The sequence below is a fragment of the Morone saxatilis genome, unplaced genomic scaffold (assembly GCF_004916995.1).
Source record: "Morone saxatilis isolate NCDOM2014 unplaced genomic scaffold, NCSU_SB_2.0 Contig5, whole genome shotgun sequence".
Lineage (NCBI taxonomy): Eukaryota > Metazoa > Chordata > Actinopteri > Moronidae > Morone > Morone saxatilis.
Genome location: NW_023340095.1, coordinates 4,536,700 through 4,556,074, shown reverse-complemented (window position 1 = coordinate 4,556,074; position 19,375 = coordinate 4,536,700). Strand labels below are relative to the sequence as shown.

Genomic DNA, 19,375 nt, shown 5'->3' with positions numbered 1-19,375 from the left:
TAACAGAAAGAAAACTGGACATACATTTCTTCTGGCTGATTGAGGAGGACATCATAAGATATAATGAAGTGCTCCTTGAGGTTGTGTCCCTGTAAAGGGAACTTTGGGGATGCACCAGGTCATCTCCACTGCTATATGTATACATATATAAACAAGATGCAGTCATCTATAAAATTCACTACAGATGACAACAAAACCACCACATTTGGCAGTATATTATACTATGTGTGGTATCGTTTCTTTATTGTTGACACATTTAGAGAAAGTGGCATAGATGTATATTTTAAATAAATATGTCAAATACTGAAATACGTTTTATGTGGTTAATAAATATTATAGATGATTGCAGCTTCTTGCCTATCATATAGTGACCTACTGCTAGTGGCTAGCAGCCCACAGTGACATACATTCAGACATTTTGTATTGTATTGTTGAATCAATGATAAAGTCAAAGAACACCAAAGTGGACTGAAAAAATAACATGAAGGAAATAAAGACCAGAATTAGGTCAGCCCTCTGTCAATCCTGCCCCATCTCCATAGGGTACAAAGTCAACAGTCACATGTTTAAAGCTGAGGGACAGCCAGGCTACAATCAGTTGAGTTTTCCAGATGCAGATGATTACACAGCACATTACGTTGAATACCAGCACTAGGCAAAATAATTGGGCTACATATTAATGGAAAGTAATTTTGGCCCCCTGGCCTCACCTTTCACTGAGTGCCAGTTGACATGCAACAAATGAAGGGGCCACATCACAGACACTCAGCACTAGCTTTAATATTCCCCAGAAAGATCTGGTTTTCTATGGTTTGTTTTGAGTTGAACTTTCTTTTATTAGGGAGTGTGCATGGTGCTGAGTCATATTTATGTTTGTCATTTTAGCGTGGCACTACGATGAACTTAACAAAAAAAAAATGTCCACCTTCTTTCTTTTTTTGTTAATCGCACATTTAAAAAGAATATAGGAATGTGAAGCATACATGGTCTAACAACTTTAATTGTGCACAAATAGGAAAATAAAAAGATATAAATCCCTGTCTGGGCTGTTTTGGATTTAACTGCATAACTTTAAAAACCTGCATTGATCTGTACCTGCACAAATAAACCAAATTAAATCAGTTATTCCCAGACACATACTCTGATGGTAAGAGTAATGGGCTCTTTTGATACACAGTCGAGAGTAATATGAGAGTAGATAGGACCCTGTCAGTGGCATTACAGTGTTTACCCACACGCAGTTGACTTTCAGGATCCTGAGGTTCATCCTGTTATCGTCCAAGGGTCGTTTGCCTTTCAGTAGTCACTAATAAATCTAGAAAGCTTAAGAATGATCATATATTTTACTTACGGGTTGCTGTTTGCATACCTTGCTTTACCTCGAATCTTACTTGGAGATTTGGTTTTCCGATGTCCAAGTTGCACTGCAGAGCATCTAGTTGCGTGTCCCAAAGTCACAGCAGAATGTCCAGAAATAGTGAGGGAGCCGGGTTGCGGCTGCTGTCCAGTGTGTGCCAGGCAAGAGGGGGAGCTTTGTGGGGTCTACACGCCAAGGTGCTCCAGCGGCCTACGGTGCTACCCAAGCACGGAGGCTGAATTACCTTTGCAACAGCTCATCCAGGGTTTAGGACGATGTGGACAAAAAGTGGAGATGGATGTCACAACAACTCTGGACCAAGAGGCTACAAATGGTAAGTTCTTTTTAGAAAAAGTACTGAAAAGGTGAAAGCTGCTCAACAACATTTTATATTAACAATGGCTTAAATGGCTGATGGCGTGTAACATATAAGAAGTCACTCAGTGATCATTTTCACCTGATTTTATAGCTCCTGTCAACTCTACTCACTGCCCACAAATTTACTGTTTTGGTTCAGTCTCACTGCTTTCATTAACATTGTTTTCAGGCAACTGTTTTTAGCAAAAGATAAGCAAAAATACACCCACTATATGTTAACTGACAATAACTACAAGTTAGCAACTAGCCAGTAATTAGTTAAGATAGTGACAATTAGCAACTTAAGAGCTAGATTTTTCCCATAGGAGTTGGTGGAGACCAAAACAGAGCTATATGTATCTGTTTGTTGGAATTAATCTTACATCCACCATCAGGAGGCCAGAAATAGGACTCCAAATGAATGGTTGTAGTCCATATTAAAAGTTGGATGCAGGCAACCCAAGGGCTCTTTGACTCACTCTCAAAGGTGGTTAGCTACATTAATCCGGTTTTAGTTACTTAAAAGTAACTTGATATACGATGGGGGGATGCAGTGCTTTAACTATTGCTTTCACCCTTTCCAGTGTTACTTGACTAACAGTAACAGTTGTAAATTTTCCGTTTCCCATCCAAATTGACTAACTGCCAAATATCTACTCATATGGTCATAATACATCATTGTGGTTTTTCAAAGGATCCTTTGTCTTAATGGGAAATTACATACAGACAATAAACTAAACATTTAAGATGTAGCACAGAGATAAAAATCACACAAAAGTAGATAATGACTAGCAGTTTCTGTAAGACTAAAAATTTTTTTTTGACTGCATGACAGACACTGTTACTGCTTTCAATAAGCTAGTAAGTCTGCAACTCTGATGAAAAGATGAACATCAAAAGACTACTCCGAAAACTAACTATAGAACATCCTGTAACTTTCTTTGTGAGTGGAAGCAATAGATGCATTCTCAGAAAATTTAGCCTTTGTTTCTGGTAAATGTTACTTTATCAGAGGCGTTGATTTATGGTAATGATAGTGTTAGTCTTTAACAGTGCAGCCACTGCTTAAAGTGGCAGAGCACTACTGTATATGTGTAGAGTCAGTAGTTTTTGTAAATTGGAAAACTGGTCCTCTGCAAAGTACTTGGATACTGTAATTTAATACAAACCCACCCAGTATTTTTAAGGGAGTGTCATATATCAATTAATATTATGAAAATGTGCCAGCTAGTTTTGAACTGTCATCATACCTGGGCATGATATTAAAACAATTAGCTTCAAGTGAAGAAGTTTCATGGAGTCAAAACAATATTTTCACTGCAGGACTCTTTTTATGTCAGAAAAACCACATCTACATCAAACGTATTTGGTCACAATAACTACCCAAAATAAATAACCCAGAAGTCCTGCGGGGACAAAGAAATGTCAAGCTTTTTCTCTCCCACGTTACAGTTATTAGGGACAAAGGGTCACTATTGATTCCTGAAAATGAATTTTGACATATGCTCAGTGTTTGGCAGGCAGTGAGAGGCCAACATCTGTGAGCACAAACAAGCAGTATCCCTCCGATGAACCCGTAACATGTCTGTAACCCACAGACCCTCAAAGTTATCCTATTGGGAGTGTCTTATTTTGATGCAGGCTGTTGTTTATGGTAGTTGAGGGAAGTGATTTTAAAACACATTTAAAAGTATAAAAAATGTACACGCATATGAATGATGAACACCACAGACGCCCTTCGGTGTTGGGAAAGTTGCAGATCTCCATGGTAACAGGTGCAACCCAATTTCTTAATCAAGCTCTTTGTATAAATATGCATCTTAGGTGAACTCTTCATGGACCGAAATATTTTCAGACAATAAAAGATTCAACAGAGACAGGTTTTTTTCTGTAGGAATCTTCATTTGTTTTTAAGACTTTTCAAGGTTTTGTTGGGAGAGGGTAGTAAAAACAAACCCAATTCCAGACCCTGTAACTTTAGCTAAGCGTGATGGACTTGTCTGCGCTCCCTTATGTGATTTACCGTCTTTGGTGTTCAACCAGTTAGAACACATGAAGGAAAAGCTGAAAATGAGCATCCGATCAGACTGTGGTTTGCCCTCAGTTCACTGTGTTATTCTTGGCTTTTTTAGCATGAGCAACTGCTGGCTATCAGATGTCAACATCTGTCTCCTTTGTACCCATTAAAATGCACATTTTGGGGTTGTTTCCTGTAGTTGGTTGAGATTACATTCTCACTTCCAAATAACCAGACTGCTGTTCACTTGAAAAGGAAAAGAGACTTGCATTTTTAGGCATTTCGTTGTGGTTATTTGATTTGATCCTGAGTTCAGATGGCATTATTCTCACCTGTCTGTACTAAACTGAAGTACACAGATGACGGCCTGAGTAAACAGTCCAGAGTTCAAATAAAGCGCTCCAGCTTTGTCTGGTATTAGCACACTCACCCCCTTACAGTTTTGACTCCCTCTTTTATACATTTACCACCTTTGCTCCTCCTACTACAGCAACAGGACTTTTGCAAATCTCCAATTGCAAAGTTGACAGAAAACAGCAACACCGATTTTTTAAATCTATGGTTTGCTAATAAAAGCTCCAGGTCAATAATAAGCCTTTTTCACCACAGATATTCTGACTTGTCAAAGTAGGAAAAGTACATTAATAACATAATGCCATTGTTGTTGTGTCCCAAAAAGTCATGGTAGTGTGATAACGACCCAGCTAAATGTAATTCAGCCTTTGCTGATTTATTTATTCATCTGTGTTTTTACTGTGACATGGGAAAGTGTGAAGGCACTGGGGGATAATGTATGTATGAAATACATACAATTTAGGAGCCAGAATTAAATTGAAAATACCATCTTATTATGTTGATCATGTACTGTTACCATGGAATCAAGGAATGGGAGCTGTTCTACAGTAACTTTGACAAGTTCAAATTTGCACAGTGTGAGTGCACAATCCAAAGCCAAATGTGTCTTTCTACATATTGGTCTAATATGAACTTAAATTTAAATCCAGTACCTATATTCAGTACCAGTTATGTAACCACAATATTTCCTTAGCATTAATCCTAAGTGCTTTTAACTATACATTAACCATAGTTTATTTGCCATAACCACCTAACCTTAGCCACACTGTAGTTGCCATGTACAGATTTGTGAGAAGAAAGACTTTTGCAAATGTCATTGAGACCACCAATCCTCCTTTGACAAACCCTACTGTCCAATAATAACTGCCCTGTATGATCCCTTTTTGCACTTTTATTTGTGCATCTCTGTCTCTTTATCTCTCCTTTTTTTGTTGTTGTTGGTGGTCGAAGGCTGCCCTTGTTGCCCTGCAGGTGATCTTCTGCTGAGACATGCTACTTCTTCTTCACTCACACTCTCAGGTCTCTAATTACTCCATGTCGATGTGTGCACACAGTATGTGTGCTGCACACATCTACAGGAAAAGGTGAAGCCATAAGAGATCACTTTGGGTGGGAGCTGCATGTTGGTGCCTGCAATTCTGAGAAAACTCCCCCTGAGGTGTAAATCTTAAAACAGTTCATGTTGCATGATATTATTACATTAATGATCCAGAACCTACTATGACAACAGGCTTACTTAAGTACAAATCTTGATTCAGAGTGATTACTAGTTACTTTTCAGATTAAAGTCTAGTTTGTAACATTTAGCACAATCTACTGGCAGAAATGGAAGATAATATCAATTGCTATGTTTACATTAGTGTGCACAATCACCTGAAAATAGGAATTGGTGTGTTTTTGTTAAGTTAGAATGAGAGTTTTGTATTTACAGACGCCTTCTGTGGAGTCTGCTGTGTTGAACTGCAATGTTTCTACAGTAGCCCAGAATGAACAAACCAAACACTGGCTCTTGATAGGTCAGTTTATGTTTTTCACATGTTTCACAGCCACACTAGTTTGTCTTTCGTGCTTGGAGAGGGGGGGTTGAAGTGAGGGCAATCTGTAACTACACCGCTGAATGCCACTAAATCCTACACACTGGTCCTTTAAGATAAAAAAGTTATCCTTATTAGTAGTGATTTGTCCAAAAAGAAAAATTGCATAAACCACATGCGCCAAAATACAAAACAGAAAAACATAAGCAACACGCAAACATAAAAGATATATAGTCATTGTTTCTCTGCACCACAATACCGGACAGCCATTTGGAATTGTATGTCAATCTATACTATGAGCACATATGTTTATGGTACAGAATACATTTTATAAGAGAAAATCACCTCGACCTTAGACTGCACTTATTGTCTGTTAAGTCTGACAAACACTGTAGCAGCGCCAATTGGCCACGACTTTTCCTTTAAACTACAAAGGCAACGTCTTTTGGTTAGGATGACACACATGGCCACATAGAAGCATAGCAACATCAAGAGTTGAAAGAACTAGCTAACCGTAAAAGGTTTGAAGGGGACCTCTGGCTACGCAAAGCCTTCTTCATTATTCAATTTCTTTTTGTCTGTTTTCCAGCTGTAAAGTGTTTGAAGTGGCCGAGCCTTGAGAGGAACCATTTACACTGACAATGGTTTGAAGTACTGTAAGGCCACTTTCTTGGCAGTGGAGGCACAGTGAAGTTTTTGAGAAACAGCATCACTGTGTACGATAACAGGGCAAATACATTAATTCTAAGCAACCCTGGAAAGACATTACTCATTCTGTGCTATGAGAGAATTGTGAAAGCATTGCTCAAAGGCAATACCTAAAGCCAACACTCCCAACAGCTCGAGACAGGTAGTTTCTATGGCACTGAATACAGAATCAACAACACAGTATTTAGATGACAGCTGTTGGCTAAAGACGTGTTGTTTTCTTTTTCTCCCTGGAACATGCTGTCATGAGTTCCTATACAGTAAGTGTATAGAAAAGAAGGTCTTAAACACAACTACAAAAATAAGTTGGGGTTTTTAGGCCTTTACATGTCTTTAATTGCACTTCAGTTACCTTTTTAACATTGCTGCTCCATTGAGTGCTGCCTTTTGAAAGTGTCAATGCAGTGTACCAACTACCGGGGAAAGGAAAACCATATCCCTTTTCACCATGTTCTCTTCACCATTTGTTTTTAGAGCAACAGACTTAAATGAAAAACGACAAGTTCTCTCTTGAACATGTTTAATGTGTTCTGCAGACACTACATGTGAGGGATTCTTCCACTGTTTATGAATATCTTAAGACAACTTGGACCAAAACTCTGAGCTTGTGTGCTCAGCTGGAGTTTGGAACTTCTGACTTTTGGCCATCGCTCACATACTGTAAAGAATATAATTTGACTTATTGAAGGTTTTGTTTTTGGCCACACAGTTTTTACTGTTTGTCTGTGTTGCCTTTGTAATTGGATTATCAGATCTATCAAAGACCTTTCCCTGTGTGGCCAGAGTCAGAAAACAAAGGAAAGGTATGTTATAATCTTCGGTCTACTTGAATTTAGGCTCATTCCAGCTTTTTGGTCCAGGTTAATGCCGAAGTTCCACCTGACATGGCTTTATGACATTGCATCTGGCCCCGTCGTCCACCCGTCTTCAAATCCCAACAAGGGCATTTCCGTCAAAAATTGACTAGCCGCATATTCTCCGGGGAGCAGAGCGGAGAGACACTTTTAGGACAAGTCACAGCTGTGCCTCTGGTCACAAGAGGATGAAGCCTTTTCCTCTGGCGCCAACATAAGGACATTTTAGTTTTTTGGTGAAATGCATTTGGATGGATTGCCATGACATTAGTAGAAATATTCTAGTGCCCCAGGGGTGATCCCCTGAACTGATCTGGTGGCATCATAAGGTCAGAATTTCCATTTCTCCATTAGGTATTGTAGTATTGGAGAAATACCTACAAAACAAGTGATGTATGATGGTCATCATGCAGTTGACACTATGATAGATCACCTAGAAATTTCATAATATAGTTTCACCGTTTCACAGATTTTTTTTCAGGGTAAAACATTACTTGTTTTAAATCTATGGTGCAACAACCTCAGGTTCAGAGTTTTTTTTAGCTTGAGGTTGCCTTAGCTTGCAATTGCTGGATCTGGTCACTGGATATAAAACCAGTTAAAAATAATTAAATAATCTAAATGCCAAAAAGTTGGTGCCTTCTGAAAGCACCAACTGTGAAGGGTCCTGTGCTGCTTGATTTTAAAAGTGTATTTTAGTGTCTTTTTAATAGAATATTAAAATTGTATTTTGTTAAAACAAATGGAGCGAAGCCTGTGAGCTAGTTCAGGCAAGTCAACTCAAGAAGCGTGGATATACACACATGTACATGCCATCACTCCATAACACTAACCAAAGCGCTCCCCTTCCAAATCTTGGCGGTCTATTTAAACTGCACAATTTCCCAGCTCTCCCCTCTGCTCCTAATCAATGCCGCTGTTGCCCTGTATCCGTATTGCCTGCTGCCGCTGCTCCTGTAAGCTATTGCTGCATGCTGCTCTGTAAACACCACCCCCATCCACCCAGCATCCACCTGTATGCTCAGACTGGGGTATATGGTATTTGCGTATGACTTCCCATATATCCTATGTAACATATCTTGCGGGGAGTGTACTTAGTGTCAAGCTAGACGCAAAAATCATATATATGCTATACTGCTTTAATAAATATTATCAAACGTGAGTTGGCTGACTGAACTGAAGAGAAAATCTGCCAGTCTTTTAAGACAATTTTACATTTCCAAGTGAAAGGATGTGTCTTATACAAGATGGGACAGCAAACATTTGTGTTCCCTTTCAACCCAACATGCAATATGTGAAAATAAATAACATTTATCTTTGGTAACACAAATCTGTGTTGCTCAAAAGAGTAATTTCTACAAATGTGCTCATTTTATTTTCACAGTTGCTACTTGACTTATAAGACAAATGTTTGTTGCAATGTAAAAGCCACACTTACTTCATACACAGACACACATGAACACGCACAGAAACATTTCAGACAGTGTCATAGCATGTGTCAGAGCATTCACTTTAACATTCACTCGGAGGGAGGCATTTCCCTCTCAAGCGTGATTTACTACCTCTGCTTTTGCTCCTGTTTTTACAGCGCTAATTACAGACACACACAGACACACTCTCACACAAACACACACACACACAGAGCCTCTGGCAGTTAGGTACCCAAAAAAATCCTTACTCAGCACGAAAAGGCTTCATCAGAAGTGCTTCCTCACGAGTCAGGACTCACCACCAATGACTAGCAGTCAAGCTCAGCTCTTTAATTCAGTCACCACTTTCGTCTCAGTTTTCCTGTTGAAATGTGTCAGACAATCTCGGATCATTATGTCTGTGATGACTATGATGATGAATGTCTATACAGTTTTAACCCCCTCCATGTATTTGTGTTTTACAGTCATATTCAGTCATTCATGGCACAGAGTAGGACTGATTTTTAGGACTGTATTAATTTGCCATCACTCTTTGTCTGTGTCTGTTCTGAATTATCTTGTTAGCTTGTTGTTTGTGTTTTGTCTTGTCTCCAACAAATGATGAACATACTTTGGTATAACAAGCAGCAGGAAACACACTCAGAGTGACCCCACTGCTCAGAGGAGACCTGCATGTGCAAAACTGCAGTCTGTCATAAGCCAGAGTATTATAAACCTCAATGGGCTGGATGTATAGCGCTTTGCTGTTTCACAGAAAGGATCTTAGCGGGAATGCTCACACTGTCGCCATAGTAATTACAGCCATTGCAACGCCTGACTGTCCAGCATAGAATAAAGGACATGAGGTATGAGGGACACAGGATGCCTTGCGGACACAGAATGACTTTGTCTTCTAATTCCAGGATTAAGATGACTTGTAAAAGGCTCTGTTGTTTGGCTTTTAATAGCCGCTTGTAATTAAAGAAAAGATAAATGTAGATGAATGTCTGTGAGTATTTTAGAAAGCAGCAGAGGTGGTGAGGCAGTTCTGTGTGTGTGTGTGTGTGTGTGTGTGTGTGTGTGTGTGTGTAACATCTGTCTACTACACACATAAGAGACAGGACACAGATCAGTAGAAGTATTTCTGAGAACCTCTGAAGTATTGAATGTTAAACTGTGATGAAAAACAGACATTTTTACTAAAAGGTTGAAATAGCTTTTAATAGCTTTCTTTGGACACAAACATTAGGTCTGTTTTCAAAAAGACTTGATATTCAGATTTTATGTACAGATGCTGCAAATTAGTACCATCCACTCACAGTTGCCACCCCAAGCCAGCTGCCAACCGGATATATCCATTCATTCCATTCAGAAAAGCAAATGCCTGTCACGGACCAGGCAATGACTGCTTCTAGACGGATGTATCTGTAAGTGAATGTCTAAGTATGTTTTTGTCCTTGTTTGGTTGTAGAGGTGCATGGAACTGAGAATCCACTCACCAAACGACCTGCTCCTTGGTCTTGGCATGAGTACGCCATAATACAATGCCAGAATGAGCGCAAAACCAAGATGAAGTTGAATCAACTAGAGGACCCTCGAACCCAGGAAGTACTTCAGGTCAGAACTAAACCTTCAACCATTTTTGAATTACCTTTAAAAGTTTTCTTTTTTTATGTTGTAAAACGTTCAAAATACCCCTTATTTGATTAAAAGTTATTTTTACTATCATGTGGTCTGTTTAAAATCATGTCAAAGGCAAAAAACGAAGGTGCAAGTCAGTAGATTTATTGGAAAAGTGCCTCACACAACAAGATTAATCCACTGGATCGGAAATAAAACAAGTGGCGTGTCCTTATTGTAAAAATACATATAATTTCAACACCAGGCTTTGTTTGTATGGATCCATAACTGACACATAACTGACACATTTAAAGTCTGAAGTAGTTGACTATAGTAGATAGTTTGAATTTTAAACCTCCCTTATGGGCCCATTAGCGCATACTAAACAAGATCTTAAAATTATGGATGAATGTAGGGCCCAATTTGCTTGCTAAAAATGTTTTTAAAAAATAATTTTTTTCCCCGCTGCAGCATCTCAGTTTACATTTTGTGTGTAGTCTTACAGATTATCAAAAGTAGACAGTGGCAAAAGGTCAACAAGCTGCTGTGTGCAGTGGTACAGTAGTGCCCTCCTCTGGGCACTCTTTCACTCTAATTATGCACGTGCATAGACACACACACACACACACACACACACACACACACAAACTGACATCACATGGACTTACATTTATTCCCTAGGGACCTGCCCTCATAACTACCACAGGTCTAATCCCAAGTCTTACCCTAATTTAACCCTCACTTTAACAAGTTTCAACCAGATTTATGTCCCCATTTAGGAGATGAGTCCCTGTAATGTGACTGTGTGAGCTGATTTTAGTTCCCACATCATGACTGAAAAAGGACACATGTATGTGCTTTCATAGAACTGTTAATTGTGTAATTTGCTAATACTTATAATTGTTGTCCAAGAATGTGAGAATATTGCAGTAATTGTTCAATAAAAGAAAACAACATGCAACAAGGCTGATCAGACAATGTGGTAATAATGAATTTATATTGTAAAATGCTGTTTAAATGCTGTGATAGTTAACATACATGTGCTGTATGCACATGTATGTTAGGAGTATGTATAGGAGTTGAGCTGGGGTTGTGTCAGATTTGTTACCTTTTGTTTTAGATAATTGAAAGTCTCTTTTGCATCACATTAATTTTATTGTTTTCACACAAAGACCTTGAAATTCCAGTCATTATGTTACCTTAATTTTCTTTCTCTATACCTTTAACCTCTTCAAACCTTTTTTGATATTCAACTTGATCAATTAAAAAATCTATACATAACAATCCAGCTTAACCAAGACATTTGATTGTCAACTTTGTTCATGTAAAGCAAATTGTGGAGACAAAATATTTTCATGGTAATAAGGTCACTTGACTTCAAATACAGGACATATTTTCTATATCCTTGTTTATGCATGTCAAAATAATACCATATACATACCAGCAGCAGAGAATAATGAGGGCATGTGAGTGACAGCAGTGAGTGCAAGGTCAGTCATATTGTTTAATTACAAGACTATAAAACGTTTGATAAGCTGTATAACTCAAAACTTTGTGGAACGCATGTAGCTGTTAGCTTGTCCTAACAGCTTTTTGTTCACCTGAGTACACACTGAAGGAGCCGTCAGACTGGATTTCGCCAGATAAAATTTGCTCACATGGTACAGCGTTTAAACATAAACTGTGGGAGATAGTATGGATTGGGCTAACAACAGCAGTCTGTTAATCTCTGTCACTGCCCTTGCACTCGCTACAGCCAAACAGCATTCCTCCATCTCTGCTGCTTGTATTATTTCGCCATGCACTTATAAAATGAGAATGTACACAAGTTGTATTGTTAAATGAGAGGTCAAATACTAACCTGACTGCGCCAGATGATTTGCTATGCAGAACCAGCTGGGAAGTTGCTGTTGGAAACTGTTGAATTGCAATGAACCATAGAACATAGTTTAACTCTCACAAACACCACTTGGGAGAAGAGCTAAAAAAATCTTTGCTATCAAGAAAAACGTCTTTAGAAGCCAGCTATTGTTGTTGTTCACACCTCTAGATACCACGGCCACAGCTCATGCCGTAACTGCCAGTAGTTCCTCATGGGATGCTGATCGGTATTAGTGTTTCGGACACAAGTGCATATATAGTTTGACGCCTGGCAATACGGATTCTTGCATGAGATTTCATCTACCACACAAGGTCATTCAACCCCCCCCCCCTTGTCTCAAACTGGGTGTTCACTGGAGAGGCTCATGTTTTTCTGTGCCAAAATTTAATCCGATTATACTCTGTGTGAAGTGAAAAAGGCGTAGTCAATTAAAAAAACAAAATGTCTCACCCAGTTCTTCGAAATAGAAATAAATAAAAACTGGTCTGGTTGCATCTTAAGAAACTGGGAACCAAATCCACAGTCCCATGCTGTTCAAACAAAGCTAAAATAAGGCCTATGCTACCACCGCTTAGCAAAGGAAAAAAATCTTAAAAAAGGATTGTAACTTTAAAAGATTTCTACTTGATTTGGCTAACTCAGACTGCTGACGCCTTATATCAGCTTTAGCTGAACCTTTTCGTTTGGAACAAGGACTGTGGACTTTGTTCCCTATTTCTCGCGGTGTAGTCGCATAATGAAGGGAGCTCTTCAAGGCCAGTATAGAAAGAGGCAGTAATTGCAGCAACCTTTAAACGTACATATGGAATGTGAGTATTGGATGACATGAAATGGCCTGAACCTGTCCTTTATATGTTATTTATATATATATATATATGAGCAGAAAGGCAGCAGTAAAACTGGAGGTTGCATGTCCTGAGGTTTTATGTGTGTCTACATTATGAGAAAGGGAAGGAGTCAAACACTGTAAGAGCAAGTGTAAAAGGGAGAGAAAAAGAAAGAGTACTTTTCATCCATATGTTCAAAAGTCTGATAAGGTTTGTGGCAGACTGCGCCTCCTCCTGCCCTTCTCTCTCATCCTCAGCCAACTAATCATAAGACTGGACCCCTTTGATCCCACTGGCAGCCTGATACACTCAATGTGTGTGTTTGTGCGTGTTACAATAAAGTGTTTGTGTACGTGTGTGCATGTATACGTGGATACATGGTAAAAGTGTGTGTCCAGATCCATACAACGGGAACAGTGTGCGCAGTATGTATGTAGGTGTATGAGTATGTGGCTGCACAGGTTTGTATTGTGTGTATGTGTGTGTGTGTGGTCGTGGCCATGGCCACCTGCTGAGTTAAGCAGTCTAGCCACTCATGTTCCACTCCACCAGACTCACATCAATAATATTGGCTGAACTTTCTGCTTGCCTTACTGTACCTCATAAAAGTGTTAGCTATAAATGTGTATATTTATGACATTTTTACAAGACACAAAGAAGTATTTTATTTCTCCATTCTTTTTCTTGGACAGAGCACATTCCTTGGCCTTAAACTTAAGTCAAACTTATCCTTACTTTATTTCTTGTCTTCTGGTAATTTTATTTAAATAACTTTTTTCTCTCTAAATGTATTTATATGTCTACTTCAATAAGTGATAAATAGTTAGTATTGTCATTATTAGTAGTGGTATTAATAACTTTCTCCTTCCTCGTCCTTTCAGAGCGCCTGTCAGCAGGAGCTGGACAAGGTCTTAGAGGAGATCTCCAAAATGACCTCTGAGGATAACAGAGGCCCGCTGGAGAACCTGTACGGGCTCAAATTTCCAAACTGTGACAGACATGGACTGTACAACCTCAAACAGGTGAGCCATGGACAGATCACTGGTCTCCCATCCCACCATTTTACCTGAGCACACACTGTTTATTGAAAACATTGCAGCTGAATTCAAAGTTACTTACTTACTTTGGTAGTATCCTCTCATTAGAAGCTTCCAAACTTTAATAACTTTATGTACATGGCAACCTCATAATCGAAAAACATGGCAAACATAAAAAAAGGAAAGGTGTATATAGGGCACAAAATGAATGACATCCTGCCATGGCCAACACATTTGGTAAACACTTGCAGTTAGAAACTGAAGATTCATTGTTGTATCATTGTTGTAGATGTCTTCAATAAAAACAGTGTAAATAGGTAAAATCTTTTGACAGAGGGCTCTACAAGAAGCGATAGATCACATTGACTGGAAGGCAAAAGGGGCGGAAAAATATCCCCAAAATGGAGAGAATGTAACCAGTGCAGCCAAGTGAGACTGGAAAATATTTCACATAAAAACATCCAAAATCTAGTAAAGACAATATATGTCTCGTAGGAAAATGAGTTACAAGATGATGACAAAATGACTTAATGTCCAAACCCATATTGAGAACAGATTCATACTGAAGAAGCTGGTTTGCACACTCCTCACATCATATAACCCTTCTACCTTCTCAGTACCAGTGCACTTACAATGAGCAGCAGCTACAGGATTGGCATAGCCCATATGATGTCATCAATTTTGTGTGTACGTACCTTGTCTTTAGCCATTTGTCAAATGAAAACTGTGCAGTGGGCAAATTTCCTGGGGCCCCAGAACTCCAAGGCCGGAAGGTAATGCTTTATTACCACATCTTGAGGCCCTTGTCTTGAGCAGGTTTCCCTGTGTTTTATTATTAGTTATTATTAAGTATTATTATTGCTACAGTTACTGTTGTCGCTGCTCGCTGTCCCCCATCGTTACTGTTGTCATCGTCATCTCGCGCTCTTTTTCAATGATCGTCATCGATCATTACTATTAATGTAGTGCTGCTACTGTTGTTGCTGTACATCTGTCCTGTCTTCTCCTGTTTCTCTCCGTCTTCTCCCTGTCCGGTCTCTTCCCCCCACAGCTGGTCAAGTAGAATGAACCCACTAGACCGAAGGGTTGCCTAGGGTTCTGCCCTGTTAAAAGGCAGTTTTCCTTGCCCGTCGCAGTGCTGCTCATGGTGCTACTCGTTGGTCTCCTGTAAATGTTAAAAGGGTTTCGTCTAGAACCTGCTCTACTTGAAAACGTGTCTGAGATAACTCTATTAGATTGGCGCTATACAAATAAAATTGAATTGAATTGAATTGAATTGAATTGAATTGAATTTTAAGGGAAGAACAGGGACTAACAGGGGGCCCAGGAGCTCACCTTTTTCCGAGTGACTTTTAGCTGGTTAATCAGCCATGCCCACTTGGGTCAAAATGTTGCTGTTGTTTCTTCTTGGGGCTCATGCTCCTTCTCATTCATTCAAATTCCATTATTCATTCTAAGATGATGGTCATTTCATAATAACTTTTCACTGAACTAATTTAGCAGATTTTAAACATTCAGTTTACACTGGAATGCATGACAGGAAATGGCTGCAATCTATGGGTGGCAACCTTTAAAGAATGTCACAAGGCAAAACACCTGCTGTAACATCACTCATTAAGGTTTTGGTAAGGGTTGTGACATATAATATAATATCCATAGGTATGTTTTCATTAGTGTTTAACCACCTGAATATAGGAGTTGTTATGATTTTTTTAGCGTAGGATGATCTACAGACTCTGCGGGTCGCCTTTCATGTAGTCTTCCATGTTGAACTGCCATGTTTCTACAGTAGGGACAAACTAAACACTGGCTCTATATAGGGAATATTGCACGTTTTGCAGCCACTGTAGTTTCTGCATCACGTTTGGAGGGGGAGGGTGAAGTGACAGAGTTGTGATCAGCAACCGCACCGCTAGATGCCATTAAATCCTACACACTGAACCTTTAAAAATTGCTTCTTTTCCCACACATACACACTAGGGATGGTCAGATTCACCAATTTTCATTGGTGCACCGGGATTAAAATACAATGTTGGATGGACTCATCGGATGCATCGTTACATTCATAAAAGGTTATATTTAGATTGATTCCTCCTCTTTAAACTGTTTCTCAAGCTGCTTAAGGAGAATCAAATTAATAAAATCAAACTATCTGCACCATATTGAATTGCATAGCATCATATTATTTTCCATCACATCGCTAAATCACATTGTGTTGAATCAAGTCATGTCGAATTGAAGAACCACAACAGGGGTGAATTGTTTGTATTGTATTGGCAGTTGCTTCATATGTATCTCTAATGTATTGGCAATGCATCGAGATGCGTATCGGCCTCAGTGATGGAGATACACATCCCTAACAAACACGTTCTCACTCCCAACGCTTCAAATAGTGCCGCTAAGTGAGTGACCCTTCCTTCAAACTGTGATGTAGCCTAGTATAAAGAGCGAGAAAGTCTGTGTATGGAGGAGGTTGGAGTGAATGGATCGACTGACTTCGACTTTCACCCAGGAGACCGCTGTTTGTGTCCTGTATGAAACCAAAAGATACCTCACCTGCACATCTCAGCTTTATTTTGAAAGTCTAGACGTTGCACCATATTTAACTAACTGTGGAGCTCTGCACATACACATGCTAGAGGGTAACATAGAGCCAGCCAAGCTGCTGCATGTGACGAGCTGGGAGTGATGCTCACGTGTTGAACGTGTTGCTCATATATACTGTATCATTTTGTTTAGTTCCCCGTTCTCTTTCATACTCTCACTTACACACACACACACACACACACACTCCCTCACTCCCACCTGCCACCACTCTCCACACAACTACCCCCCTCACCCTTTTTTCTAAACTCACACACCCTCCTCTTCCTTAACACTCTCTGCTCTAACACACACACACACATGCATGCACACACACACAAATATGCGTGGAGATGTTGTCACCATGAATGAGGCAACAGCTTCTGAGCTCAAGGTTACAAGGCAATAAAACTGTTTGGCGTACTTCATGGGAAGACTTTTGTTAAGCGGAGGAACGAACTGTGCTTCCGACTGGGGGCTTGAATTTGAATTCTGCTTATCCATAGAAATCAGACAGAGGAGGACAAACAAGGTCACATATCCAGTGTTTTCTTACGAGGATAGTAGAGCAGAAAAGAAGATTTGAATAGGCGCCACAGTTTCCTAAAGCGGGGCTCTCAACCACTCAGCCAATTTTCATCACTGGTCACAAACAACAGCATTGTTTCGGACTGGAGTCCTTGGTTCCCAGGGAGGAACACTGTACCTCCTCAACACTCGGCTCCCTTTTGGAGTTGTCCCTCCTTGTCGCGGGGTAATTACTGTAACTGTCACTTTTTTTGTTCTTTCTCATCGAAGGAAGAAAATAGAAAGTCTTTTCTTTCCCCCCAGCTCTTCATTCTTTTCGCCGTCCCCTCCGCAGCCGCCCCGCGTGCGCGGCGTAAACTGTGTCCACTTCAATTACGACCTCATTTCTGAGTAGAGGGGGTCTCTGCGGGGGGGCCGGTCTACTGGCATGCCTCTCTGTGTGTGTGTGATCGCATGTGTTGCTGTGGATGGGTTGTGAGTAGGGGGCATGACCTGAGGATGGGTTGTTATTGGGTGAGTGTTGTCCCACCCAAACCATGTCCCTCACTCTCATCCAATGGCCCCCCGCCACCAGAAGATCCACAAGTACACATACACACACATACACACGCATCTCAAGCCACCATACGCCATGCTTCATTAACGCACCCCCAACTTCCCACTGTGCATCTTTACCCCTCCCTCTTTTTTCCAGTGTTTTCCAACTTGTCTAGTTCATGTTTTTCTTCCCTCTTTCCAGTGCAACATGTCCACCCACGGCCAGCGGGGCGAGTGCTGGTGCGTTGACCCCTTAACTGGGTTCCAGATTCCAGCGACGCCTAAAGTCAGAGGGGATCCCAACTGTAACCAGTTCCAGGAGGAGCAGAGACTGATGCCCACTGCAGCAGCGTCTTACTAGCACGGACTAGGACATGGTTTGGTTTGCCCAAGATTCCAAATCTGAAATGATTTTTCCATTAATATGATTCTCAAACAACATCTAAAGAAGTCTCTATACTTGAAGGCTTTGTCTTATTTTAAATTTACGCTAGGTTAAAGGTTAAAATGTAAACTAACTAAAGGATAAATTTGGTATTTTATTTTTCCTGTTGTCAACAAATCCCATGAAAAGCCCAAAACCAATGCTTCTCAGTGCTTTCTGACTTCCCTGTCTATTGGATTCAGACCTGAGCTCAAGTAATTTCCAATAAATATGTAAATCTTTAAAAAGGAGGCACAAATATGTAGTTTTATTATTTTTCTTAAAATTAATGTCCTGATACAGCAGTGGGCACTGTAGTTTTTAGCAAATTAGGACTCAAAATAAAGTAAATAGATCATTTGTTGGGGACTAGTTTAAGCTGTGGAATAATACATATTTGGCATGCTAGTAAATATTTATGGATTTGTGGCAGTAGGAGAGTTTATGTGGGACTCGAACTACAGTTCTGATTCTTATTGTAATGAAGAAACACGCCACCATGTGCAGTAATAGAGGAATAAGTTATATCAGGCTTTGGCTACACTGACAATACTTGAGCTTTTTACTGTTGCTTTCGGTCATTTTATTGAATTTGTTGACAATTCAAATATATATAAAATATTGGCAAAGCTGCAGTAATTGATTTGTTTGTTTAATTGATACTCATGTTAAATGTGGTGCTATGCTAATGACGGGGCAGGGATGCCACTGAACCTATACTTTATGCAGACAAGCCTTAAGTTTTCATGAGTTGAGGTAAAAGACTTACAGGTGCTCCATGAAATTCTTTGACATATCAAAGATATGTACGACTGTCTATAACCCTTTTGTGTAACCTTGTTTTCATGAGTAAATACTTTGCAAGCAGGTAATTAAAAGTTTTGTCACTGTCATACTTTTCATTGATTATATCCTGTAAAATTTCCCTGTTGATGCACCAACTTTGATTCCTACATTGTTAGCTGTAAATTAATTAAATTTAATCAAAATCTATTTTGCTCTGACATTCACTGAAAAAGAGTCTGAAGTTTAACTCCAAATGTAAAACTGACACCATCCAAGGGTTTCTATGAATCCACACCCATTGGTTGGCTGCAGAGAGCTGTTGTTGTTTGTCAGCAGTTTTTTTTTTGTCAACACTTGTCAACTCCAAATAAGTGTCACTAAAGAAAAATTGCACTTACGGTAATAATGCTGGAAACTGCTGTGTGGCATCACTATTACTATCACTGCTGTGTCTGCGGACATGCATGTGTGTGCATGAGCGTGGATGTGTGTGTGTGTGTGTGTGTGTTGCTGGGGTTACTAATGAAGTGTTGACATGAGGAGGGATTAGGATGGGGGGC

The 19,375-nt window shown here is 39.7% G+C and overlaps 1 protein-coding gene across 1 annotated transcript; it reads left to right on the top strand.

Moving 5' to 3' along the window:
* The first annotated feature begins 1,292 nt into the window (after window positions 1–1,292).
* LOC118338852 (insulin-like growth factor-binding protein 2-B) lies at window positions 1,293–18,984 on the top strand. The gene is made up of 4 exons (XM_035676267.1): window positions 1,293–1,691; window positions 10,063–10,208; window positions 13,802–13,942; window positions 17,808–18,984. The coding sequence occupies exons 1-4, from the start codon at window positions 1,331–1,333 to the stop codon at window positions 17,964–17,966; spliced, it is 807 nt and encodes a 268-aa protein (XP_035532160.1). The 5' UTR covers window positions 1,293–1,330; the 3' UTR covers window positions 17,967–18,984.
* Window positions 18,985–19,375: the final 391 nt, after the last annotated feature.

Coding starts and splice junctions, on each gene's coding strand:
- LOC118338852 (XM_035676267.1), top strand. CDS start 1,331: ATGATCATATATTTTACTTACGGGTTGCTGTTTGCATACCTTGCTTTA. Junction 1,692..10,062: donor GGACCAAGAGGCTACAAATG/GTAAGTTCTTTT, acceptor GTTTGGTTGTAG/AGGTGCATGGAACTGAGAAT. Junction 13,943..17,807: donor GACTGTACAACCTCAAACAG/GTGAGCCATGGA, acceptor CCCTCTTTCCAG/TGCAACATGTCCACCCACGG.